General features: G+C 25.4%; 1 protein-coding gene across 1 annotated transcript; it reads left to right on the top strand.

Moving 5' to 3' along the window:
* Positions 1-470: 470 nt before the first annotated feature.
* On the top strand, positions 471-24,697 carry LOC129957684 (ubiquinone biosynthesis monooxygenase COQ6, mitochondrial-like). The gene is made up of 13 exons (XM_056070140.1): positions 471-736; positions 2,710-2,844; positions 3,773-3,831; positions 5,690-5,932; positions 7,211-7,318; positions 7,816-7,878; positions 9,525-9,632; positions 13,000-13,078; positions 15,449-15,572; positions 17,264-17,379; positions 21,404-21,570; positions 22,214-22,253; positions 24,503-24,697. Exons 1-12 carry the CDS (start codon positions 571-573, stop codon positions 22,241-22,243), a joined length of 1,398 nt encoding a protein of 465 aa, XP_055926115.1. The 5' UTR covers positions 471-570; the 3' UTR covers positions 22,244-22,253; positions 24,503-24,697.
* The last annotated feature ends 2,915 nt before the right edge of the window (positions 24,698-27,612 follow it).

The following is a 27,612-nucleotide window of genomic DNA, read 5'->3' as shown; positions in this document are numbered from 1 at the left end:
TTTAGAAGGAAGTATGTTTGTCTTCTGAAGCAAAGTGATCATGATAACTATAAAGCAAAACGAGCTTTATAGAAAAAATTGGTCCACAATTTCAGCATCAAAAGTGCAGATTCGCATTAAATTTTGGACCAAAACCTTAAAAGGGTTATCATCTGTTTTTCTATACTTAACATAGATTTTCTCTATAATTTATGGTCTATTTGCTTGCATGTCACGATTGTCAAATTGATCATTCGTAGCTCCTACTCTAGAAAGCTTATCTATATATAAGGCGGTCGAATCAAAAATCCAACTAATTCTCAGATTGCAATGAGAAAGAAAAGTCCATCCAGCCATTAAAAGCAATGGTCAACATCTGCACCCACTACAAGAGATAGCTTCCAATTGGAAGCGGGAGCTCTTTCAACACCAAAAGAACGAATCCAACTAATTGTATCGCATACGATTGTCCGGAACGCACGATTAGAACCGGATATCTAAAGAGCGGAAGCAGATCCATGTGCTCGTTCGAAAAGTTCAAAAGATCTCTACATTTTAAGCCAGAGAACATTTTCTTCAGCTTCAAGCAATATGAATATTTTTCGCTTATTCAGAAAGCTACCTTATAGCTCGGATTTATATGTTAAACGGTATCTAAGTGTGCAATCAGGAGATGTTGATAATCTTTCTAAAACAACCTGGGATGTAATTATATCTGGAGGCGGCATGGTTGGATGCGCTTTAGCTGCATCTTTGGGTATTTTAATTTAATGAAAATGTATTTTTTACTTGTGTATATTTTTTTTCTTAATTTTTAGGTGCTAAAAACAGATATGACAAAAATACATACTATATGTGCATTTAAGACATCAAGATTAACAAAATGCAGAGCATTATATTTGACATTAGTTATGTAATTTTAAACTATAACGTTTGTTTATTAAGGGAACTGAGACGTTCCCGACAATGAAAGTTGCGGAAATTTCGTTTGTAAATAAAGGGTTTTTTTTCGCTAATAAAATTTAATATAGAAAATCTAGGACATATGGAATGAATTATTTGTTTTAATTATAAAACAGCTGGGGAAATGTTTGTTTCTTAAAGTATTTGTGTTTTAATGACAAATTAGATATGTGTTGTCATGTGATAGTTTTCATATTCATAGATACAAATTCATACTCTCAGAAAAAATAATGTAATGTAAAATCATTCCAAAATTGAAATAATATATAAAATTAGCATTAAAAAAATAATGCACTTGAAAATCTAAAAATGCATGATACTTTGAATTATAGAATGTTTTCTATGCATACCGTTATTTGGAAAAATTGTGTTTCAAGAAGAAGGCAAACAAACTATGTTTCTATCATAGGAGCTCCTGTTGGATTCATTGTTAAAAGCTAATGAATACACTTTCGACTTTTAAAACTTATACAAATTATACATATCTATAATCAGTGAAATGCCCTCTATTTTCTAAAATTAGAATATAAAAATCAATTTTTCAAAAGTACAAATGTTTTCAGTTTCCTTAAGTTATCATATAATTCCAAATATAAACCAATCTGTTTATAAGTTGACAATATGTAATTTTTTAAAACTACTCCAAAATTAAAACCTGCATATAAGTCAAAATAAAATTATTAAAAAAAATCCTACGACTTTCAGATGTGTCACCAAAAGGGTGAAGATATTTCCAAGCATGTAAAATGGGTGGGATTTTTTAAAAATTAATTTGTCATAAAGTAAAATGCTGAGGTCAAAGATGACAATTGGAATTCTGGCTTTTCTATCTGAAATTAGCATACTTCTCCCCCCCCTTCCCATTGTTGTATGATTCTCCAGTAATTATATTATTTTCTGTTCCATTTAATTTTTCGTTTGAAAGATCAGAGGAAAGATCAAATTTTAAACTGTAGTTGAGTTTATTTGCTGCAAAATCTAACTTTCCAGCTGCTTGGCATTCCTCCTTAAATCCTCTGATGCAATAAACTAGCAGTAATAAACAATTTCAAAAATAAAACAAATTATTTTCACGAAAAGAATAAATTACTTCATTTAAAATAATTTTCTTCTCATACTTAAGAAATATAACCTGAGGAAGTTAAAAGTGTTGTATATTATGTTATTCCCAACATACTTGCTTATTATCACTTGTACCCAACTAAAAAAAATGTAACTGTCTCTTGCAAGATTAATGTATTTCTTTTATAAACTAATCTTTGTAGTTAAGCTTATAAAAGTTCCAAAAATTCTCCATTTATGCATGAAAACGTATGGTAGCTCTTGTTTTATTTGATTAAGATTTTAAAAATATAGCATCATGAATAGAAAAAAATAAAAAAGATAACAGAATTTATTTGTATCATTTATAATATTTGAAAATCATTTTTTAGAGTTATGTGTATTAAATATAATTGCTTCTTATGTTTTTGTATTTTGTTTATTAAATTATTATTTTTGTTTTGTGTTTTGTTTATTATTTTGTTTATTATCAGTTCTAGATAAACTTGCTAATAAAAAAGAATTTTTTAAAATTATTGAAATAGTTTAGAATTCTTTTTCATTTTAATTAAATTTATTTTATTAACTGTTTTCAGATATTGTTTTTAAGATGAATTTATATACTTAAATATAATTTTGCATTTTGTAATCTTTTAAAATTTTTATTAGTTTTTCTTTCACTGTATTTTCCTATAGAAAAATTTAAAAAGCTCTTTATTTTTAAAGGTTCTTCTTCATTACTATCTGGAAAACGGATGCTATTACTAGAAACAAGCTCAAAAACTGATTATACAATTGATCCAGACAGATATTCCAACAGAGTTTGTGCTTTAAATAAGAACACTAAACAGTTATTTGACAGTGAGAATTTTTCAGATGCTTTTTAGCATATTGAAATTTTTTTTATTTTAGCAATGCATTGATAATAATTTGAAAGAAAACATTTTCCTATTAATATTCACATATTAATAGGAAAATGTTTTCTTTTTGATAAAATTATTTTTATATATTTCTGTTTATGTTTGTGTAAAAATTCAAAATTGTAATAAATAAATATATATCCTTTATTAAAGATGTTAGAATAATATATCTAGTAGTTTATTTTCAAAAAATATAAATTAAAATATAAATATATAAAAAATATAAATATACATTAATTGAAAAATTTTAGCTTTAAAAATTATTTTGAGACATCAGCAGGTGCATTAGCATTTGGATTTTATTATATAAATTCCATAATATATCTGGCTTTGCAATTATGAAAACAGGAAAAAGATGTCACATGTGGCATATGCACAATTAAAAATTATTACTAAAAATACTCATATCTCCAGAGAAAAGCATTAAAAAAATTTAGTGATAAATAATTTCATATATTCTGTAAGTTTTGCGTGATTATATTCAAAATTTTAGTTGTTATAAACAAACATCATAAAGTAAAACAGTAATTTTTTTTTTAAAAAAATTCTTATAGTTTATAGATTTTTTTATGGATATAGTATATTTTACTTGAATACTCATGTTCTTTTTATGAAACTGCATATATTGTACAGATAAAGCTGCAATTAATAAAAGTTGCAGATATATTTGAATGAAGGAATAATAAAATATGATTCATAATTTTTATATCATAAAGTAACTTTTTGAAATAATTTCATTACATATGATTATTTATTAATGATAATAGTATAATTTAGTATTTACTTTCAAATTCCAGTATACATTGTTTGAACTTTTTCATGTTTTGCTGATATATGTTTGTTAATAATTAAATATGTCTTTCCTTAAGGCTTCCAAACATGGGATAAAATATGTAGAATTAGGATGAAAGAAGTTAAGAAAATGGTGGTATGTAATATTTTCAAACTTTTAATCACTTTCTTTATTGTAATTAAAAAATAAAATTTGAAAATTTTAGATTAAACTCTCAAACTAGTTTTCTAATGTTTATTCATTTTAAGAATTTTTAATTTACTTTCTCCCCAGAATTTCTATCGAGATTCAGAAAGCTTACAAAAATATTTTCATCAAACTTTTACTTTTATTTGTTTCATAGCTGTAAAGATGAAGTCTTGTAACTAATTTGTCGCTCAATTCTAATGAAGCTAGAATTCTGTTTGATTGTACGTTCTGTGTGATTGTACACCATTTTAATATTTAATCAGCTAAATGATGTTTCTAATTAAATTTTGATCCCATATAAATAGTGCTATCTACTTTTAATTTTTCAAAAAGAAAAGTTTTCTAAGATTTTACTATATTTAGAAAAATAAGTTAAAAATAAATTAAAGGCTAAAATGTTTGCAATAATTAATACAAAAATATTTTTGCTTTTTAGTACAGTAATAAAAATGAGTTTTTAAAGTATTAAACAAAATTATATGACAACAATTATGGAACAACGAAAAAATATATATAATTGGAAGAATATATTATATTTTAGTTGAAATTTTTGACATTCAGAGCATTTTTGGCAATGTAAATCTTTCTTTTCTGCATGAGCAAATTAATGAACATGATAGTTTTTGACTTTTAGAGCAGTGCCATTGAGCCCTTGATTTTCTGTAAGTGTAAGTGTGGAGATGATTTGCTCCTTCTTATTTTTACTAAGTCCCTACATTTTATAAAGTTCTATAAATCACTCACAGAAAAATTTGCTTACTCATAGTTGCTGTAATATATCACAAATCAGAAAAATTAAATTAAATTTGTTGAAAGATTTCATACATTAAAATTGTGGAATTGATATGAATACTTTATCTTTTTATTTTATTTTTGGAATAGAAAAAATTTAACATTCTTTAAAATTACATTCAAAATCATTCTTTTAAAGGAGTATTCACTTGTCTCATTAATTTTTGTTTTAATATATTTAGAAAAACAATATTTTTAAACATGAAATTTTCAGATTTAAAATATTCAAACAAATTATTAAGACCACAAAAAATTTACTTTTCTAGTCTAAATTTCTAGTCTGTAGGATTAGCACATTCTCCAGTTTAATTTTATTTTATGAAATTAACCTATTAGCTATTTTAACAATTAACTCGTAACTTTCAACCATTATTAGGTACAAAGGATAATATCTGAACTAGCATTCCAAATTTCTGTGTAATACCAACAACAAATGGAAGTTTCTTTTAATTCTTCTTTTAGAAGATGCAGGGCATATAGCTTGAGATAATGTGATCCTCATGTCATGATAACTAGTCATCCTCATGTAGGAAATTTAATGGGTGATCTTAATTAAAAAGCATCAAAATGTTCATTAAAAAATGTGATTAGATTGAATTATGAACCTTAAAATTTATATTTTTGAATTATGAACCTTAAAGTAAAAAAAGTTAAGATAAGATGTCATATTATATATTTAAAAGTTCTTGCATTCTAGGAACAACATTTCAATCTGGATTATAAAGCCTTTTTTGCACATTTGTTAAAAAAATATTTTAGCACAGTTTTCAGTTCTATTATTTATTAAGAATTTTTCTGTGTGTGTGTTTTTTTTAAAATTAATATTAACATGTAAATCTGTATTCTTGCATTTAAATCTGAATAACTGTTTTGTTAAACAGAATGAAACAGTATCTCTTAATTTAGTGCTTCATTGATTTCAAAGGTATGTTTTAATTGCACTAGTTAGTGCAATAAATTATTGCTTAATTTTTGAAAGCTCAATTTTTATACTTTGTTTAATTATTTTTAGATATGGGAATCATGTTCAGATGCCAGAATTTCTTTTCAACATAATGCTATGCATGATGATATTGCATACATTGTTGAAAATGATGTAATTTTGAATTCTTTGTGGAGCACAATTGATGGACTATCTGACAAAATTCATGTTTTAAAGGGAATGAAAGCAACAAATCTTATACTTCCTTCAGATGAGACAGAGTTAGTGACTGTTGAATTACAAAATGGGATTCCTCTTAAAACAAAATTATTGGTATTTATTTCTTTAAATTATCCAATTTTTTAAAAATAATTTCCCACTTGCACATCTTTGAAATGTTTCCATTTAATCTTTGATATTTGTTTTTATACAAATATTTTATCATATTCAAATTACTCTTACTTATGTATTATTTGTAAAAAAGATGAGGGACAAAAAGCTCTGAAACTATATTAAATAAATCTCTTTAGTTTCCTTTTCATGGGATTCAATGCTCATCTTAATTTATTTAATAATGTTTTGTATAGTGAAAGAATAATTTCTTTCTGTCTAGGAATCAATATGATAAAAAAAAATTTCATAGAAATATTTGCAAATACATTAGAATCTTTGGATTTTTGATTATACTTAAAAGCAAATAATGCAGTTTTAAAATTTTATATTTGGCTTTTTTTTAATACATGATATTGTTTTTGTTTTAGTTGTGAAACATTTTTGGGAAATTAAATTAATTTAGTTCACTTTTATATTGGAGGCAGATGTGCTCTGGCATTTTGGACTTTTAATATCTGGAATCCAGATTTTATAGATTTATGAAATGTATATAAATTATCTTTCATAAATTAAACTTTATAAAAAATATATCTATCATTCAGGTTTTTTTTTTCATTGGACATTTTTCAAATTTGTGAAGATGGCATTTTGAAATAAGTTTCTCTCCCATTCTTGGATTCATTATCATTTTGAAACAGTTTTTTTTCAATAAGAATATATTATTTTAATATTTTTATAATTAATCAGTTAGTGTGGCTTTTAATTAAAGTTTCATTGCATATAAATGGCACCAAAAAATAGCAGTTTTGAAGGAAAAAAAAAGCAAAGGAATTAATATTTTGACAATGAAATATATAAATGCCTAAATTTTGAAAACTTATATCTGTTAAAGGTAAGTAAAATGTAACATTTATTGTTAAAATAAACCTTGAAATAAAATGATTTTTATTTTGCTAATGAATTTGATTAAAAATCTTTGTTAATACATCCACACATGTGTGTATTGGTATTATGTTGATGTCTTGAGTTATTTGAAATTCTGTAGATCCTGTAGAAAATTTTTCTATGCTAATTTTCAGGATTTTTAAAATATCTGTGTAATTACAATGATAGAGAATTATTCAAATGATATAAGTTTTCAAAAGTTCTTTTGTATTCAAGTTTTCTTAATATATGAGGTGCTGTTTTAATGTTAATAATTATCTCATCTAATAATACAAAAATTTAACATTTTCCATAATATATATTTTTTTGATATATTTTAAATAATGATTCTAGGTTGGAGCTGATGGTGTCAATTCATTGGTTCGCAATAAAATGAAAGTTAAATATATAAATTGGAACTATGATCAAAAAGGAATTGTTGCTACATTAAAATTATCCGAGGTGAGAAAAAAAATTCTGCATTGTTTTATTTTTTTAAAAAATTCATTTTATTAGAATTTTTTTAGAAATTCATCTTTTTACTACATATAAAGACCAAAAAAAAAAAAAAAAATCATCTATTTACTACATATAAAGAAAAAAAAAAAGATATATGTTAAAAAATATATATATAAAAATTATTGTATATTCTCTTAAATATTTTATTTAAGATTTCTCTGTAAAATTTTTTCCTTTAATATTATTTTCATTTTTTACATGTAAACATGTGAATTTATCCATATACCCAAAATTAATTATTTTTTATTCACTTGAATTCGAGCAATTAAAAAAAGAACTTTCAACTTCTGAGTTATGTGTGCATCTGGCTTCTCAAAGTCAAATTTCTGTAACTTTAATTACCTTTATTAAGTTGCTATATGATTATTATAATTTTAAGGAATAACTTAAATTGGGAACTGTAATTAAATTTACTGATAATAAATTTTAATATTTTGCAGCCTACTGAAAATGTAGTTGCTTGGCAACGATTTTTACCTACAGGGCCTATTGCTTTACTACCTGTAAGTTTAAATTCATTTTCATCTTTTATAGTATGTATAGTTAATGTTTGAGCTCATTTAACTTAAACATTTAATTTTATTTAAAGTATAAAATGCTGGCAAATATTAAAGCATACTCTGCTATTTTATGTGGCAAATGTAAATATTACTTGAATTGACTGTCGATTTTAATCTTTAGCTATTTATGATACTCTTTCACAAAAATTGTGCTTGTTTTTTACATTTACAACCTTGCTTTATCAACTGAGTTTTTTTTTTTAATTTCTCCAGAAACAGCTGTTTATTAAATTGCTAAAAAAATAATTACTATATTGAAACTGAATAATGCTTATTTAGCATCTCATTTACAAAAAAAAAAAAAAAAAGTTGTGTCTTTTCATTTTCAAACTGCATTTGATTTATTTCATAGAATATGTAAAACATGTATAACTTAAAAGAAAGTCCTTTTTGGTGTTAAGAAAATAATGCAATTACTTAGAAGAGATTTTTTAAATGAGTACTGATGTTAAGTGCATATCATAAAAGATTTTACCTTCTTCCTGAATAGAGCAGCTTTTTAATTTCTCATACTGTAGCTACACAAAAAAAAAAAAATCATAAGTTTTTATTTTTTTATTGTATTTGCATGTAATTTTTTTAATTTAACAATCTATAAATAACTTGATAATTTCTTGAACGATTCTCTTTAGAGAATGGTTCAAGAAATTACTGTTTAATAAAAATTCAGTAATTAGAATTTAGAAGATTATTAAAACCAGGAATTCTACATGCAGCAGACTATTCAAATGATTAACATGTCTAATATTTTTAGTAAATTGTATTAGATATTGGTTTCTCTCTCAACTATTTTTTATATCTTTGTTCATTTTCTGACCCCTATTTTGTGGGGTTATATAAATATTATTTTTCGCTTTAGATGGTTGTAGTATTTATTATGGAGTCTGAAAAGTGCAATCATTGCAGAAATTGCATAGAAAAGTAGTTTAAATGCTGGTACATAAAAAAAAAATACTACTTTGCCAAAAGTTTAATATATTTTTACTTTTTTGTATACAAAGTAAAAGTATTATGAACTGTCAAAAAAATTCTGCCTCAAACTTTTTATGAATGTCATATTTCAGACTATCCTTAGTCTGAAAAATACTTTTTTAAAATTATGTCTGTCTATGAATACAATAATTCAATCATATTATAGTTAGACAGATAAATTTTGAAATTGCCTTAACAATAAAATTATAGACATGGGCAAAATCCATCTATATGAAATCTATCTGTCTGAACATAATAACTGAAAAGCACAAATAGTTAAATGGATGAAATTAAGTTTAAAAATGTATTGTTAGGATTGCAAAACTATATTCAGTTTTTGACCCATTTGGTGTAGGAAAATACCCAAAATCATTTTTTCATTATAATGTAAAGTATTAATGTATATTATATTGTATTGTATTGCATTATAATATATATTATAATGTATTTTTCATTATAATATAAAGCAAAAATTGCTCTATATTTTATTAGTATGTAGGAAAATAAAGGGTTGATCAATCATGATGTTTAATATCAAAGTAGCACTTGTTGTGTAGGATCTTTGTTTTTGATTTCTTTTTGCATATAAAACATTCACAGCATTCAAATATCAATAGCTCAGTGATGATTTGTGCTCACTTGTCTGGACAGTATCTTTACCCATGTGTGAGAAACTCCTTAAGATGCCTGAAGATCAGTTTGTTGATTCTTTGAATTCAAGTCTGGTAAGTGATATTTCGAGATTACGATATATATTTTCCTTTGTAGTTGTTGATACTGTAGCATTGTTTGAATGCAGACATTTTGGTTTGAGGAAATTGCATCATTATGCATGTTGAAAATACAAATCGTTAAAAAACAAAATGAGTGAAATAGCACTTGTATAACAATGTAATTGACTAAATGTACTGGATTGATAAAATGTTATTCCAGTATTAAGCAAAATGACTTTTACACTTCCTTGATTACGAAAGAAAAAAATGGCACTATGGATAACTCAAAAGTAGAAACATTGATCTTGCATTTAAACTCTCAATTTTTATCAAATTTTGGAAAGAATATATTTTCTAAAAACTTGTCTATTTGTATGCGTTTATGAGAATATAGCAACACAAAATTACGAAAAACTGCATAGTTGAAACTTAGCATGTGGTTTTATTATCAGAATAGGTAATCAGTATAAAATTTTGGAACAGGTTGGCATTCTGTTAGTCCTTTTATTTATATATATGTGTAAGTAATAATTGAGAAAAAAAAATGAAAGCTTATAGTTATGGCTTAGATTAATTGTGACTGTAATAAACAAGTAATATATGGTATAATATTTATCACAATTTTACATTATAACAATTATTCCTTTGAAATTTTGGACCAATTGATTGTGAGGAAAGTGTCTAAAATTCATGTTTAATTGTTTTTCAGTATGATATAAAACACAGATTGTGTTAGTTTACTTTTTTTTTAAAAAAAAAGAAAGCTACTTTTTAACTAGCAATTTCGTCACATTTAAATTTTTTTCAATACCAATTTGACGTAATTTGAAGAGTGAAATAATTCATAAAGAATATTTCCCCTTCTGTACTTCTATTGGACAATAGTTGCCTTTGGAAAACAACTGATTCTCCAGAGAAAATGGTGTAATTTCGATGTAATGTAATGGTGTAATTTATATGTAATTTCATATCCATGAAATCATGTAATTTGCCAGACATAAAAAAAATGTTACTTCCATTCATTGAGTGCATGAAGTTTCCTAATTTAGATTTAATCCCATAACAACATAGCACTATTGAAAATGTAAAATGTGATTCATCTGTCTTATTAAGTTCATGATATTGTTACTTCATTTTTTATTTGTCTTGTAAACTACACAGATCTTAAATATTATCATTCTTTAATTTTCAATAATGGAAGAAAATTCCATGATTAAATATTGAATGAAACAATGAAAGCAGTTTGAACTTCAGGGAAAGAATGCAACCTGCTGTTGAAAGCTAGACAAAAATTTTCTTAAAAAATTGCCAACAAAAGTTTGTAAAAACTATTAAATTGGTATAATTCAAAGAGACAGTTTTTTAATTTTGAAAATAAAATTCCTTTTTGCTCAATAATATATTTGGAAGATATTAGAGAAAATGCCAAAGTTCAGCTTAATTTTTAATTAATTAAAATTTCAAAAAAATCTCTCTGTGGTGCACATTTTCACCTTCCAATATATATATATATATATATATATATATATATATATATATATATATATAACATTTGGTTGAAGCAGACTGCAAGTTCGACACAGTGAAGAGACTTTGTATTTTTAATTTCATTTTATTCTCTCCCGGGTGACAGGCATGATTATTTACAAGAAGGTACAGCACAAAAGCAGAAGTAAAGAAGGGACGAAACAAATGATCACTAGTCTTATATAACATGGGATTTCCAGCCACCTGAGGACTGAATACGTGTGTTGACCTTTGACAAGGGCACCAAAAATATAATTTTCATTTGAGACGTAGAATTGATTGCGCAGTAATTTTTATACAGCTTCATATGTGAAATGGTGTTAGGAAACTTTAAACACAGACTGGCAAACACACACATTCATTTTTATTATTGGTAGAGATGCATATACAGGAAAAAAACATCTCTTTCTTACAGTAAATAATGGAAATTTAGCTTTGTCATACCTTTACATATTAATATATTCAGTTAATGTGAGAGCTTCTTCTATTATGGCTATGAATGGAAACATTTTTTCAACTCTTTGTTCCAGATGGATATTTTCGTTCTTGCTTCTCCAATACCTAGTATATCCTAGATAGAAATTCATAAAATCTGATCACTTCAGATACATGTTATTTTGAAAGAATAAACTGTTTAATTTAGTTGGTTTTAAATAGAAGCAACAACAGCTGTATGGTAAATTTGCATAGTGAGTCACCAAGCTTAAGTATTAGTGCGAAATTCAACTGTTATCAACATTTGGTACCACAATCATCTAAATTGTAAAGTTATAAGAAAAGAGATATATGCTTTACTAATCCATGTTTGTATTTGCAATCCTTTGTCTATGCAGTGTATCTTTTGTCATTTTGAGTTCATGCATAATTTTATTAGATGATTATTAGAACAAAGTCCTTTACTGATAATTCCATTATCTTGAATACTTTTTCATCATCAAGTAATTACTAAATTATAAAATCCATCTTATGCTTTAAAATCTGATGCATAAGCAAATTCTAACAGTTTAAAAATATCTTATGAATCTAAATTGAATGAAAATGTTTCTTATATATAGTTACATCTATCAAACTTTTTGTGAATTGGTTGGATTTTCTCTTCATAAATGGATAAAGTTAAAAAAAAATTGTAAAAGTTTTTAGTTTAAGAGAGTTTTTGCTGAAATTTGGCTGCATTTCATAGCTAATTTTAATTGGGAGGAAAAATATTTGAACTCACAGAAAAGGATTAACTGAAACTTATGGACAAATGGTAGTTTTGGAAATTTTGTTATTCATTATTAAGCTTCTACTTTAAATTTGGTTATTTGTTTTTAGGAAATTCAATGAAATATTTTGAATCATTTTAATGCTTCAAGAACTTATTTCAGTCCCTAAGAAATTTGTTTTAGTTATTGAGGGAAGAAGTTTACATTTATAAATTTACATTATTAAATGCTGAGTGATACATAGATTCTTTCAAATGATGTTTCATATTATTATTTTATATTTAATTTAATATAACATATATTTGATATATTTTTATATATTAAAATAATATTGTTTAGTAATAATAAGTTATATTTTGATTTCACATTTCCTTGCATTTGTTTTTGAAATGCAATAGATTGTTTAAATGTCAGTACTTTTCAAATAACCTCTCTTTTTTCTCTCATCATAGGTTTATTTATTTATTTTTTTACTTCACTTTAAATATCTCCTAGAGTGTTATATTAAAAATAACTTTCAATTTTTAGTTGAAAAAATAGGTTAAATTCTTGAAACATAAGTTAAATTTTGAATTCTTTAAAGCTTATTTAAAAAAAAAAGTTCATGAATTTGACAAATTGTAATAAATGCTCTATTTTTTTTATAGTGGGATCAAGAAAGGAAAAATTCAATTATAGAATCTGCAATATCTAATCTGAAGAACGTTATTTCAGCACTAACTCCTGGTATTATTATTTTTTTATAAATTTAATTACTATAGTTAATAAATAAAAATATTTTTTTAAACTATACAGTTAAATTTTTTTAAAAAAAGCTGTAATGTAATTTAACACAATTAATGTAATATATTTAAAAAGGACATGAAATAGATCTTGTTATAATTAAAATAGTCATTGTTAGTCATCATACTATTGGCAAAATCGCTCTTTTGATATCAAAGAGTGTCGGATATCAACTATAGCATATTTAATACTTGAGTGATATAACATTGATGCAAAATGATATGAATTTTGTTGCAATCAATCATACATTTTAATGAAAAAAATAAATAAGCTTTTTATTTTAAATAAGTTCAAATAATAAATAAGTTCATTAAAATATTTACTGACCATAAACATCTTTAACGAAATATTTAAACCAGAATGATAGAGCAGTGTAATTTAATTCCTATTTGACCTTTTCAGACGAGATATATTTCCCAGTTCATGAAAGTTGAAGATATTTGTTGATGTAAATATTATTGAAAAGAGAATATGTTCGGGTAATTTAATCTATGGGCAATTATAGCAACTTTTCTTGTTCTTTTTGCTGTAAAGATGCCAAAGTTAAATAAAATAAATTATATTCTTAATTAAAACTTTCTTAAAAATATATTTGTAAAATTTTGATGGAACACCCACCTCTCTTTTTATGGCACAAGAAAGATTTCCATAAAAATTTCAAATTTTAAAAAAATGTTGTAGAGATTGCTAATAAGGTTTTTTGCCATAAGAAACAACAACAATATTGAAAAATACAGAAATTTTCCAAAATTTGTATAAAGCTCTTTTCAAATAGGTAAATAAATAATAATTACTAAATGTAATGTTTGAAAGTACATTTCCTTTTTTTTTTTTTTTTTTATCTCTCTTTCCTACTTGCTACAAGTTTAGCTCATAGTGAGCTTTAATTTTGAGATGAGTGTTTCATGTTCTAACATATGAGCAAAGCTACAATAGTAACAGTCTAAATATTTTTTGGGCAAATCATTAATTTATTTTATGTACAGATCACCAAATAGTGGTTTAAAATTGTTATTATTATTCATTTAGCATAAACTTTAGAAGTCATCCTTTTAGAAGTGTTTGTCCCTCTCTCACTGTAAGTGAGCATTCTCTTGCCTCTAAAAAAACTAAACAGGAAGTCGATCTTTTCTTGCTGTTCCAGTAGATGGAACTGATTGTTACACTGAACAGATGTGCACATCACAATCTTATTCCTAACCTGAATCTGATTCAAACAAATCAGTTTGTAGTTTAACCTTATATTGAATAATAGAATAATTGTGTGAGTATTTTTTGATCATGCTTAGCTCTTCAGATTTAATTATAATTCATTTAAGTATCATTATAGCAGAAAGTTTGAAATAGTATTATAAAAGTAACCTTAATATTTCAACATAAAAATTAATACCCCAAGGAAAGTTGCCATCTGAAAAAAGAAGTTCCAGCTTTTTTTTACAGTTGCTATTATTTGAAATTAACATACTGTTCTATGTGTTTTTATTGTTTGGAATAAATCATTGTTCCTGTAGGATTAAACAAATGGATCATAAATAAAATCAGAGGACTTTTAAAGAATGACAAAAGTTTTAAAAGGTCAAGGAAAATAAAATCAAATGCTCAAAAACGTAAAACAGAAAATAGAAGAGTGGTGATGGCTCTACAGAATGTACGTTTTTTCTTGTTGCTATAAATAATATGATTAAAATCGAGGAAAATAAACATTTTTTAATTTCTCAAAGACATAAAGGATGATCCTGTAAAGGATTGTAAAGAAAAGAACTCTGAAAAAAAGAAGCAAAATCTGTTGTTAAAAAAACCTCGACTTAAAAAAAAAAAAAAAAAAGATAGTTATTTTAGCAAATATTGACTCTTTTGGATGGATATGAAAAGAAACATTATTGATCTGCAAGTGATAGCTGTTCTTCAAATGAAGAAGAGTAAAATTCATCTTATAATTCTCTTTGCCCCTCCCTAAAAAATAGGAGTAAGAAGAATATTCTAGGTAAGAATGTGGCTGCAAATCCTGATGCAATAAAATTAAGTGACAGAAATATCACTATTGTTTCAACAACAATGCTTAAAAGAGTTGAATATGATTTATCCATGTATAGCATAAAGAAATCCTCAATGTGATGACTAAAAATGATTAGGAGAGTTCAATATTTTAAACAAATTCCCAACTGATTTTCTTGTGATTTTTCACTCAAACAACAACAACAACAAAAAAAAGAAAGCATTGTTTCTTATATTTATCAATATTAGTTGTCTTTATTTGCAGATAACAATCAGTTAAACTTTTACATAATGAATCTGATAAAATGAATTCTGCAGGTTACGAGTCTGTGAGACAGCTACCTCCAAGTATATTATCTGTTGAGCCAAAGAGCAGAGCAGCTTTTCCATTAGGCTTGGGTCATTCCACAGAGTATGTGGCACCAAGAGTTGCCTTGGTCGGGTAAGGAATTTTATTTATATAATGTATTACTAGATTTCTTTATCAAAATAACATGTTTTTTTGTTTTTTAATTTCATAGCATTTTTTGTAAAACGAGAAATGATGCACATTTTTGCAGAAATATTTTTAATTATTCACAATTTTGTATACACATCACGGCAGTAACTGTATTTTTATGTTTATATGAGGTCTCAAAAACCTTCTCTTGATGGTTTTAATTGGTTTAGTATTCTTATGTTTAGCACAAACTAAGAAATTTTTTCATTATAAATTGTTGAGAGTTTCATATGTGCTTTTTTTAATTGACTAGTTTTTTTATTGAGGTTCTATCTATCTTTTGATTTGTATTTTGTATAATTTTAATGCATTTGTCAAAATTCTTCTATTTATTTACACAATTCTTCTTATTAGCATTTAGACTTATTATTTTGTTAATTATTTTAATTTATTTATATATTAAATTTTTTATAATATCGATCTGTGATGTAATATTAAATAAGATTACTATTTTTTACATTGGTATTAAAATAAAAAGAAATTTTTCTGTAAAAAAGTTTTATCTGAATAAATTGGATTGTTTTTGCAAATGTGATCCAAAAAATGTGGGGATGAAAACTGCAAAGATGTTTATGCCAAATAGTTTTAATTTTTGTAATTTAACTGCTTATGCTTTACATGTTCATTGGCTTATATTTTGACATCTCAAATGTTCTACTGTAGCACGTATTTTTATGAAATCAAAATTCAAAGAAGTTTTCATGTTAAATTTGTGACAGTAAGATTAAATTATTGGATATTTTTAACTATTTTTTAAAAAAAGAAATTGATTCAGATTGCATCAGACTGACTATATCCTCTCCATTCCCAATTCACTAAAAAAGGATTTTACCAATATGCTGAATAATCATAACCATAAAATTAGGAACACCACTTACTTTTCTGCTGTATAGATATTACAAATGCAATCTGTGCTCACTTTTACTTAAAATAAAATTTTAGATGAATTCTTCTTGATATTAATTAATTGTGTTTAAAAAGCAGATTGTTTCAACTCATTTAAGTTTGAATTTTAAAAAATAATTAGGCAAGTTTTGACAAAGCAATAATTTGATAAATAAAACTAATAAGTGGGAAAAAAAAAAAACCCTGCATTTTTTCTCAATTTCCAAATTATATTATAGTTTATTTTTTCCGTATTTTATAGAAGTATGGTGTTTGTTAAGTACAGTTGAAATCAATTGTGAATGTAATTTTGAAATTAACTAGAATTTAATATATTCAGTTTTAATTAAAAAACAAATTTGTTTATAATTTATAAAATAACAATATTTTCTATTGCATTTTTTATATTATTATGCAGTCTCTTGAAATAAAAATATTTTCAAAAATCTTCAAAATGTGGGTGAGTATAAATTTTGCAACTCACAACAAATTTAACAAACCATCCCCTCAAACTGCAAATGACAATAACAGGGTGTCTCATTAGTGCAATTTCAGTTATGGCTCAACAGGTTCCCCTCATGTTATTATTCTCAAAAAAGGGATGATTCCATTCTGTTTTCATAGACAAAAAATTACCTTGGGTTTAGAGGCACTGGAATTCTTACATTAGCTGGGTTCATAAAGTTGAACCAATTATGCATAAATATCTTGTGATATATGTTATTTACTGATCGCATGTTTTTCTTCAGCGATTCAGCTCACCGTGTTCATCCACTCGCAGGGCAAGGTGTCAATTTAGGTTTCGGTGATGTTAAATGTTTAACTGAATGCCTTGAGAAATCTGTCTACAATGGAGATTCAATAGGTACAATATTTTTTTCTTTGTTATTATTAATTATCTTTATTGGTAGATCTTCTTTTAGTAAACTATAAAGATAAATAACATAAAACATTATCTTTATTAGTAAACAATAATCAAAAAGAAGTTGCCCCCTTTCTACTGAAACACTGGGGTGATCATTTTTAAAATTGGAGATAAGAAAACTGAGACTGAATTGTAATGGTATAATTAGGGATTGCAATACCGGGATACCGAATACCGGTATTTTGAGCCATTTGTACAATTTTGTAATACCGGTATTCACAAGTTTAAATACCAGTTTTTCGGTATTTACTAGAAATTTTTAAAATGGTCTCCACTATATGTTCAGGGATCGCCAACATATATACGTTTTTGTTTTTATAGCAAATAGTTTTCGCAAAATAGTATACGTTTTTGTTTTTATGTCTCCCCAACGGGCGAAATTAATTAGCAAATAAATGGCTTAATTAATTGCTTAAATCTAAATGAGCGAAACATGGATTATCCCTGAAAGAAGATATTGTAATCATAACGACTAATGGAGCAACAGTTATGAAAAAAGTTGGAAAGTTGATTGGTGCAAATCAGCAATTGTGCTATGCTCATGGAATTCAATTAGGAGTAATAGATGTATTATATCAAAAAAATAAAGAGCTGAAGAATCCAAATACTGTGGATATAGAAACTTCGGATTACAACTTTGAAGAGAGTAAGAGCGAGAGTGATACTGACAATGAAGATAATGACAGTGTAATTGTTGAAGATATTGCTAATGAGGATGAAATATTAACCCATCAAGAATTGATTCCTATAATTTATAAAGTTCGAAAAATCGTTAAGATAACGTTCCCCTATAAAAAAATGACATATTACTAAAATATATACTAACTGAATATAAAACAGAATATATGTTAATATTAGTTTCTGAAACACGTTGAAAATGTTTACTCCTAATGATGGAAGGATTTTTGAAACTGAGAAATCCTATTCAAAAAACAATAATTCACTTCATTGTGTAAATTAATTTTTCAGATAGTGAATTAGACTTCATATCCAGAACTGTATCAGCTCTACTTCCAATAAAACCGATAATTAATGCATTGTGTTGGTGAGATTCTAATTTATTAACAGCTAATGCAACAATACATTTCAGGTTGCAGTCACTGAAAGAACAACACACATCACTATCTGAAGAATTATATATTACATTGAAAAATAGCACACAAGAAGGGCATACCGAAATAGAAAATGTCTTATGGTATTTACATAATTATAATGATTTTGAAAATGAAAAAGAAGAAAAGAAAATAACCAATTCAAATCTGATTAAGCTTATAGTAAATTTTCTTAAAATTTTTTACCCACAAACCTATCCACATTCAGAAGAATTCGATTCAGTTATCGAAGATTATGATGACACTAATGTCGATAGTGAAAAGGAATTGTCTCTTGAACAAAAATTAGAATTAGCGATAAATAAAAAAAAATCAACGAACCAAAATACAATACAGAAATCAGGTATATCTAAAACCATCCGATGAGAAATCGATTTATTTGAAGATGAGGGATTTAGAGGTAAATACTTGGAATAAGTATATCGCGCATCGCTAACAGTACCAGCAACTAGCGTAGATGCCGAAAGTGCGTTTTCGACAGCTGGTCATTTTTACACAAAATTACTTTTCAGGCTTAATGACAATACAATTGATGCATTATGTTTTTTAAGATCACATTTCAAAAATTTGTAATAGTACCACAGACTGAATAGTGATATTTACACTTTTTTTGTGTTCTTTATATACTGTTTGTTCCTTTACTTTTTTGTGATTCTTTATAATAAATATAAAATATACATAATACATAACTACTTTACTTAATACTTTAATTTTTTACATAAATACTTTATAATACATAAATTATAACAGTATATTATACTGTTATAATTTATGTTACAAATTATTTTTGTGATAATTATACTCTAATAAAACTGGCAAATAAAGCAAAAGAAAGAAAACACCTGTGTTTTCTTTCTTTTTCTAAAATTTCTAATACCGGTATCCCGGTATTAAGAACTAAAAAATACCGAATACCGGTATTGAAATTTTGGTCCAGTATTGCAATCCCTAGGTATAATTCTTCTTATAAGGGTTATGTCCTATGCTTGTAGTAAAGATAAATCAACTCCACAGCATTATTCCGCCTATCTAAAAAACAAAAAAATATGCCAATGAACCAGCAGTTTTTCATCTATGCATTCATGGTTCTACTTGATGTGATGGGGTTTAACACTGGGAGAGCAGTGTTTACAATGTAGCTAGAAAGACTAAGAATTATGACTTTGGCCATTTTTTTAAATAAGCAAAAACTGCATTCTTTTTTTCATGATCTGTTTGCTAGAACAAGTTTTTATAATATATTTAATGATTAAATTTTACAATTTCATCTTATTTTCTCCTTTAGTGTACTATCGGAATAATACTATTGGGCTTCAGAATTTTACTTAGATGTGGTTCTTTCTTTTCAGAGTTTCAATGATTTGGTTAATTTATGCATAAAGTTTTGACGAGTTTGAAAATGTTTTTTAAAAAAAATTTGTTTTGATATTCCTTCCAGTGTTGTGAAAAGGCTTTGTCAAATTTCATTTTACATGTTCTCAGTGGTTTCATCAATGAATTCATAATTGCTTCCGAAAATATTATTCAACATTTATATTGAGGTTTTATTTTTAGATTTGAATTCAATCGTCAACAAAATATAGTTAATTGTTTATTATACAATTCCTCATGATGATAGATTGGAAAACAAATAAAGAAAAAAAACTTCTATGAAATTTACAAAATATTTTAACCAAACTTATTTACAAAAAGCAAATTTTCGCAAGTATTCACAATTAGACACATATTTGAGAAGTTTTTTAAAGAATATGTTTAGTTAAGAGTAAATGCCATTATGTGAAAGGATTCCTTATATATTCCAGGTCATCTAAATTATTTTGAATTTGCACAGATTTTTAAAGAAAATGCATTTTTCTTTCTTAAGTTCTATACACTTCTGTTTATAAGTTCTTTCACAGAAAAAAATTGAATATTTTAATAACTAATTCTAATATTATAACTAAGTGAACCTGATGAAATTTATAGGAGGCTGACCAATTATACATGTTAAAGAGTTAATAATATTGCAATAATTTATCATTCATAGAATTGTATTTTGCAAACTTATTTGTTTGGCAATTAGAGAAACATTTTTTTTTTTTTAATCAACCTGCTTGCAGCTTCCGTCAGCTTAATAGCCATAGACTGCTGTCTAGTTAAAGGTGGGAAAAACATTAAATGGCTGATTATCAATATGATTTCTAGAATTCAGTGGGAAAATCTGAAGAAGGTAACTCAAGAATCATATCTTAAAGTCTTACAGATGAATCTTTCCTTAGTTCAAGATGATTCATGTTGTAGATATAAATGCAAACATCTACTTTTGAAAATCAGTTTTTAATTCCATCCTGTCAGAGGTTCCTTCATAAATGGTTTGTTTAGTTGTAGTGTCAATAACACTATCACTTAACACACAATTCCTAAATTCCTTTACAAACTCGGAAAACTGAAATTATGTTTTGGAAGATATGTTTTTTATGGCTATGTATTGTATAAATTTTATACACTTGACAATTTGCATCTGCATAGGGCCTTGATTCTGTTTATGAGCAAACTTATTATACAATACATAGTAATGTATGCAGTACTTATAATAAGCAAAATTATTGTAAAGTTATTATTGCAGATTACCTTCTTTACCATGTGGTTTAATCGTGGGGGTGTACAAGTAATTGCATCCTAATACAGAGCCATCTTAAAAATTTACCCTCTTGAAGTATATACGGTGACAAATTGTTGCCGAGCAACTTTCGTATCAGTGCATTCATTTTCGTTCTTATTGTATTTAATAACAGATGCTGTAAGATGATTTTCAAAATAATGCATTATCATTAATTTTTATTTATAAATATATGGTACAATTCTTGCTACAGGTAGTCTTCAGTATTTACTAGAATATGAAACGAAGAGGCAGCGGCATGTGCTTCCCACCATGATTGCAATCGATGCTTTGAATAGAATTTACAAAACTGATTTAACACCATTTGTGCTATTGAGGAGCCTGGGAGTGACAGCATTAGATGCTTGTCAACCAATGAAGGTAGGTTCTAATCCAACACATTTAACATTCTCTAATCCCTTTAAATTATAAGGTGAATATTTTTTCAAAATGCTTTGGATTTGGAAATAAATTAATTTTGAAAGAGTTCTATTATTATTTATTAAACTACTCTTTTTATAAAATATTCAATTTTTAAAAATATATAAATGGCAAATATTAGACATCAAATTTTTTTTAAAATTTTTATTTTAATATTTAATTTTTGTGTTTTCTTCTAAAATGTTTTTTTTCCCCACCTCAATCTTGAATTTAATTGGAAGTCATAACTTTTTTTTATGATTAACGGAACTTTGTTTATTAATCAGTAAAATGACTCAAACTATATGCTGACAGCAAAGATGCTCAATAACTTTTACTGTTATTACTTCAACAATGTATCTTTTTTAAAAATCTTTTTTTTATAAGTTATTCAAGAAACTGTTAACTGAGATGTTAATCAAGCTTAATAAAATCCCACTTTAAATATTTTGTCACCATATTAAATGACATTGCTTTGTATAGTACGATTGCATTATAGCCTTAAAAATATATACTAAGTCTTATTATTTATCTAAAAAAAATCAATTGATTTGCTTGATTTAAGTTATGTAAATGATTTTAAATTATTAATTTTCTTTTCTAGAATCTAATGATAAACCAAGCATCTGTTTGAATTGGATGAGGTAAACATTAACTATTTTATTTATTTATTACAATTTTCTTTTAAAGTACATTCGAATTTCTAGTGTGTAGGTAGATTTTTAGACATGATTTGTTTGTCTTCATATTATTTTTAAAAAATATACTCACAACTATAGCAACAATAATATGCACACAAGAAATGTATTTAACATCACAGCAACCTGCCTGTGTATAAATGCAGTAATTTAAACAATAAAAAGTATTGTTGTAAAACATTTTAAAAATATTTTTAAATATTTATTAAAATTGCATGAGAATATAATTAGCATCATTTCAAGGCTTTTTTTAAATTTGAATTTCAAAGCAATGTTGGAATAGCTTTATTTTGTAATTTTATGCTTCAAAATAACTGAGAAAAAACATAATATTTTGATTAATTTTTAATTAAAATTTTTCTTAGTGAATTTTTACTTTCATAGCTTTTACTTTTAAAGTTGCTCTGTATAATGTTTTGAATGATTTTTTAATCATGTTTATAAGCATTTATTCAACTTATGGACATTATTATGTTAATATCTGGCAGCTTTATCATTAATGCTTCCAATGAATGCAATAGAGATTATTGTCACTCTATTACAAATATCCAGTAAAATAAAAATGTGACATTTATTCATAAATGTGAGCACATTTTTAAACAATTTAAATAACAAAGCAATTACAGTTTCTGAATAATTTTTTTTTTGGTGGGAATGTGATAAAGGTGGATGATTGATATTGCTGCATGTATATAATTTATACACAATATCTCATAAGATGGATATGTGCTGAATGAGAGTATAAAGTACTTTCTTTTTCTGTCTCTTTTTGAGTATGTTTGCAAAACTATCTTATTTAACTGCATTGTATTTTTAAGTTAATTAGTTGTTCGCTGGGAGTGTTAATTGTGCTTACTTTCAATTAAATCTCTTATGAATAACTTCAAAATATTTTTTTAGACAGATCATGAACATTAAGTATCAAATTATTATAGACATTGAAGCAAGTTATCTTATTCTTAAATCAATTCATTGAATATATGTATCATTCTAATAGAATCAAATTGCTATCAAAAATGTTTGTCTGGTTTATCTGTCTGCTAAATTTTGCTGTACTATAATTTCACTCTTTTATTCCTGATGCAAACTAAATAAATCTTAAAATAGAATTCTTCTTCCTTAAGTTTCAAAAATGGAAAGAAATTGCATAATTAATTATATAAAGAAATAATGAAAATAGTTTGAAGATGATACAACAAAATTTATTTAAAAAATTGCAGAAATTCAGGTGATTAAATTGCTAATATTAATGAAACAAACGTGTTTTAAATGATGAAAAAAATCAATGTGTGCAACAATATTTTCAGGAATTACTTCAGGAAAAATGTTGAAATGTAACTTAAGTTTTAATTAAAATTTCAAAAAAAGTGTTCCAAGATACATATTTTTAACTTTCAATCTACACCAGTAAGAAATTTGGTAGTTCTAGTTAGATAGTCCTATAGAGTGTCAACACATTTCACTCAAAGATGTAGTTTCTTTTATATATAGATGAGAAAAAGCAGCAATAGTTTTCTTAACATTAAAAAAACTGATCTAAGCCTTTTTAAGCAAAGTTAAAAATTCTGATAAGAAAATTTTGGTTTAATTTAAAAAGATTTAAAGGGAAAACTTCTGACTGGATTGTATTAGAGCTCAAGATTCTCACTTTGGAATTCTTAATTAATCTCACTTTGAATTTTTTCAGTTAGAAGTTTACAAAAAACTATAGTCATGTTTGCTGTGATTCAAAATTTATTGCAGTTCCAGTTGTAGAATAATTAACTTACTTTGTAAATGGTTTTCAATATGATTAGCAAGGCAATTTTATGCAAACAATGGCTTTTTTACTTTATCCTTCAAGTATTATTTTTGAAACTGTATGCATACTAGCAAGTGTTAAAGAACTGTCAATAGAGAGATAATAGATTATGGAATATAAAGAGCTGTTAAATTAATTATCTTAGAAATATTTACCACAGGTAAAAATGTTGTCAACAAGATTTTGAAAAGGTATTTGAAGTATTTGGAGTTGAAATATTTTTAATGAGAATAAATAATATTTTATAGCTGCACAGTAGATAACTTATAATATTTCTTAAATAGTATTTGAGGAATTAAAATCAAAAATATATCAGATTATTGCAACTTTGGCATATAAAAATATTGAAATAAAACATTATAGATTGTTAAAATTTTGCTTTTTTATCTTTCAGATTGCTTAAGATCATATTCATTCTTGCAAGTCTACCAATGTATTTATTATTGCATGTCCTGTTTTGTTAATCACTGTGATAGATTAAAAGCCATTTCAAGTATGTTATTTAAAGCATTTTATTAAATGTTTTTTTCTAAACATGTTTAGTTTTTTATATTTGCCATTATAGATTTTAAGATTGAATTTTTCTTTGTAAAATTTAAATAAATTAATAAATACATACACCTAGTTATAAAAAACTTTTTTCTAATTATTTGTTTTTGGGACACTTTAAGCAGATTGTTTAAAACAAAATAAAAAAAAGGCTTTAATGGCAAAATTACTAAATTCTTAAGATTCTGCAATTTAAACTCACATTTCTCTTTGCAGCTTTGAATTTCATGAAAATGACCATTAAATATTAACCCTTCATGGTCAAAAGGCCCCAGTATGACATAACACTTATTCCATAGAGAACAAAATTCCCTTATACATAGGCATGAAAAAGAACTTATTTCTATTTATCATCGGTGTATTTTCTTTATAAAATATTACAAGCTATTACATCATGGGTTTGTTGATCATGCACTATTAAAATATGGTAATATAATATTTTAAGGCCAATATATAATATAAGGTATAATTAATAAATATTGTTGAATTTTCATAACAGATTTATCACATTTATATTTATTGTAGTTTTGATACTTAGAAGATTATAAAGAGCAAAAAGTTTAAGTTTTCATTTTTATAAACATTTTAGAATTTTACCAAATTATCCATTGTTGTGTGGATGAGTTTTATAAAAAAAAAGCTCTCAATTCTTAAAGGTTAAAATAATCCTAATAATATTTCATCAGTCCTTGTAATTGAGGCTTTTATATTACATTAAATATTATTAATTTGTTTTTAAAAGTGCATAGTAAGGTTTAAAAAAATGTGATAGTTAAATATTAAACTGGAGTCTGCAAACTGCAGTTCTTAAATACCTGCTTATAGCATTAGAATAAAATTACAGCAGTATTACAGGGTATTCTTCATATAATGGCAAATTTACCATCCTTTCATGTCTCATAAGCCAGTTGTGCATGTTTTATATTAAGCCTTTAACTATAAATTTTGGAAAATCTTTTTATCATTTTCTATGTAACTAAAGTAAAAGGTTCTAAAAAACAATATTTGTTCAATTTTTTTCCCACATGATTTTTAAGTCAGATTATTGGGACATAATTGCCAAATAACTAAAGAAAACTAATTCTACAATTTAAATTAATTTTAAAAGATTAATGGGATATATATGCCCTGTTCAGAATCAAAGGGTTAAGCAAATACTGTAAAAATGCAACATTTTCAGATTGGTTTCCATTTTACCAGTTTTTGTCTTATTATCTATAATTTTATGTGAGTAAATTGAATTCCATTTTAATGTAAAATTTAAGAAAATCAGAGAATAGTATTCTTATAATAGAAATAGCCATTTACAAGCTTTCTCCAATTGATTATAGAATTACAAGTTTTATAGCAGACATTATTTAAAATTGCATAGAGTAATTTTTTTTTTTAATTTTTCAATTATTTTTATCCTTTTAAGAGCCATTTTGAATCAGAGATGGTTTATTGACAGATTTTGAAGATTCATCTATGTTGGCATAGTAAAATTCTCATTTCCAGTACCAATTTTTTTTTTTAATGATTGCCTGTTCCCTGATGTTTTACTTAAAAAATATGAATTAAATTTGTTATTGCACATAATGTCTAACTCAGCATTTCTGCAAGATCTAGCCAGCAGATGTCATACATGTCAACTGGGGAAAGGAACTGAAAACTTTTAATTGATTCCTTCATTCCCACCTCCAACTATGGGACCTTATTTAAGGTGGAAATAAAAATACTGTTTCTCCAAATCAATAAGTAATTAAATTTTCGAATTTTTTAACTATACATTTCAAATGTAACAGGCTAAAAGTCTATTAGAGCTTACAAAGATAAAAAGGTAAAAAAATATAATTTTAAAATTTTACACACCTTTCAATGCATTTTTCAGATTTTATAGTTATAATGCAGAGTAACCACAAGAAAAGGTATATTTTTGGTGTTGCTGTTCTTTTATCTCCCTTATCTATCTAATAAATTCTGTTTTTTAGATATTTAGTCTCGGGTCTAATAAGAAATGGGGGAATATATAGCTTTTCCTGATTGATTTGGTAGAAGGGCACTTCCTACGGTCTTTTAAAGAATTTATATTATAACAAATAATAATAATAATAACATTAAATCCTTGTTAAGAGTAGTTTCTTTTTGGTTTTTAGTTTTCTGTTTCAGGTCTTCCAACCTTAGAATGTAAATGAATGGATATGTGAAAGAAGAAATCAATACACATATAATTCCAATATTTTTATAAAACAGACTATCACATCTTTATGCACAAGTATAATTGACAATAAATATTTTTACAGAAACTTTACAATGACTTGGCCTAATTCATCTTGTAATAATATACTAGAGCACAATTCACATTCTAACAGCTGCATTGGAATCCCATTCAAACAGAACAAAAAAGACAGACAAAGCGAAACACACAACTTGAAAATTAGAAGGAAGATGATAATGCAGTTTATTTAAGTACAAATCTAGAATATTGCAATTGATTATAGTTATTTTGTTTCTAAGTGTAAAGAAGACAAATAAATAAAAATCCTTATTTTGTTTGAAAGAATCATTTAGAAATTTATATTGACAGTTGAATGATTTTTTGAAAAATATAAAAAAATATCATTATGTAAAAATTATTTAAGCAGAAGTAAATCTATCAAATATATGTTGCACTAATTTGGGATATTGCTAAAACTTATTTTTATTTGATATTGTGTATATATATATATATATATATATATATATATATATATATATATGATGCTGAACTCATCATTATATAATTGTATTTTAAGAAATTATTTATTCTTGGATTAGGAATATTTTCTTTATTGTCAGAGGAACAAAAAACTTTTTTTTATATACAAATTCTCATTTTCTGTTTTTAATATATTATTGATTCATTTTTTTTACATATTTTATTCATATTCTTTATAAGTTTATAATCAATATAAGAAAGTATTTTATAATAGCTGA

This window comes from Argiope bruennichi, chromosome 11 (genome assembly GCF_947563725.1).
Source record: "Argiope bruennichi chromosome 11, qqArgBrue1.1, whole genome shotgun sequence".
In the NCBI taxonomy this organism is placed as follows: Eukaryota; Metazoa; Arthropoda; class Arachnida; order Araneae; family Araneidae; genus Argiope; species Argiope bruennichi.
The sequence above is the reverse complement of the archived record's forward strand: the minus strand, read 5'-3'. Positions and strand labels throughout refer to the sequence as shown.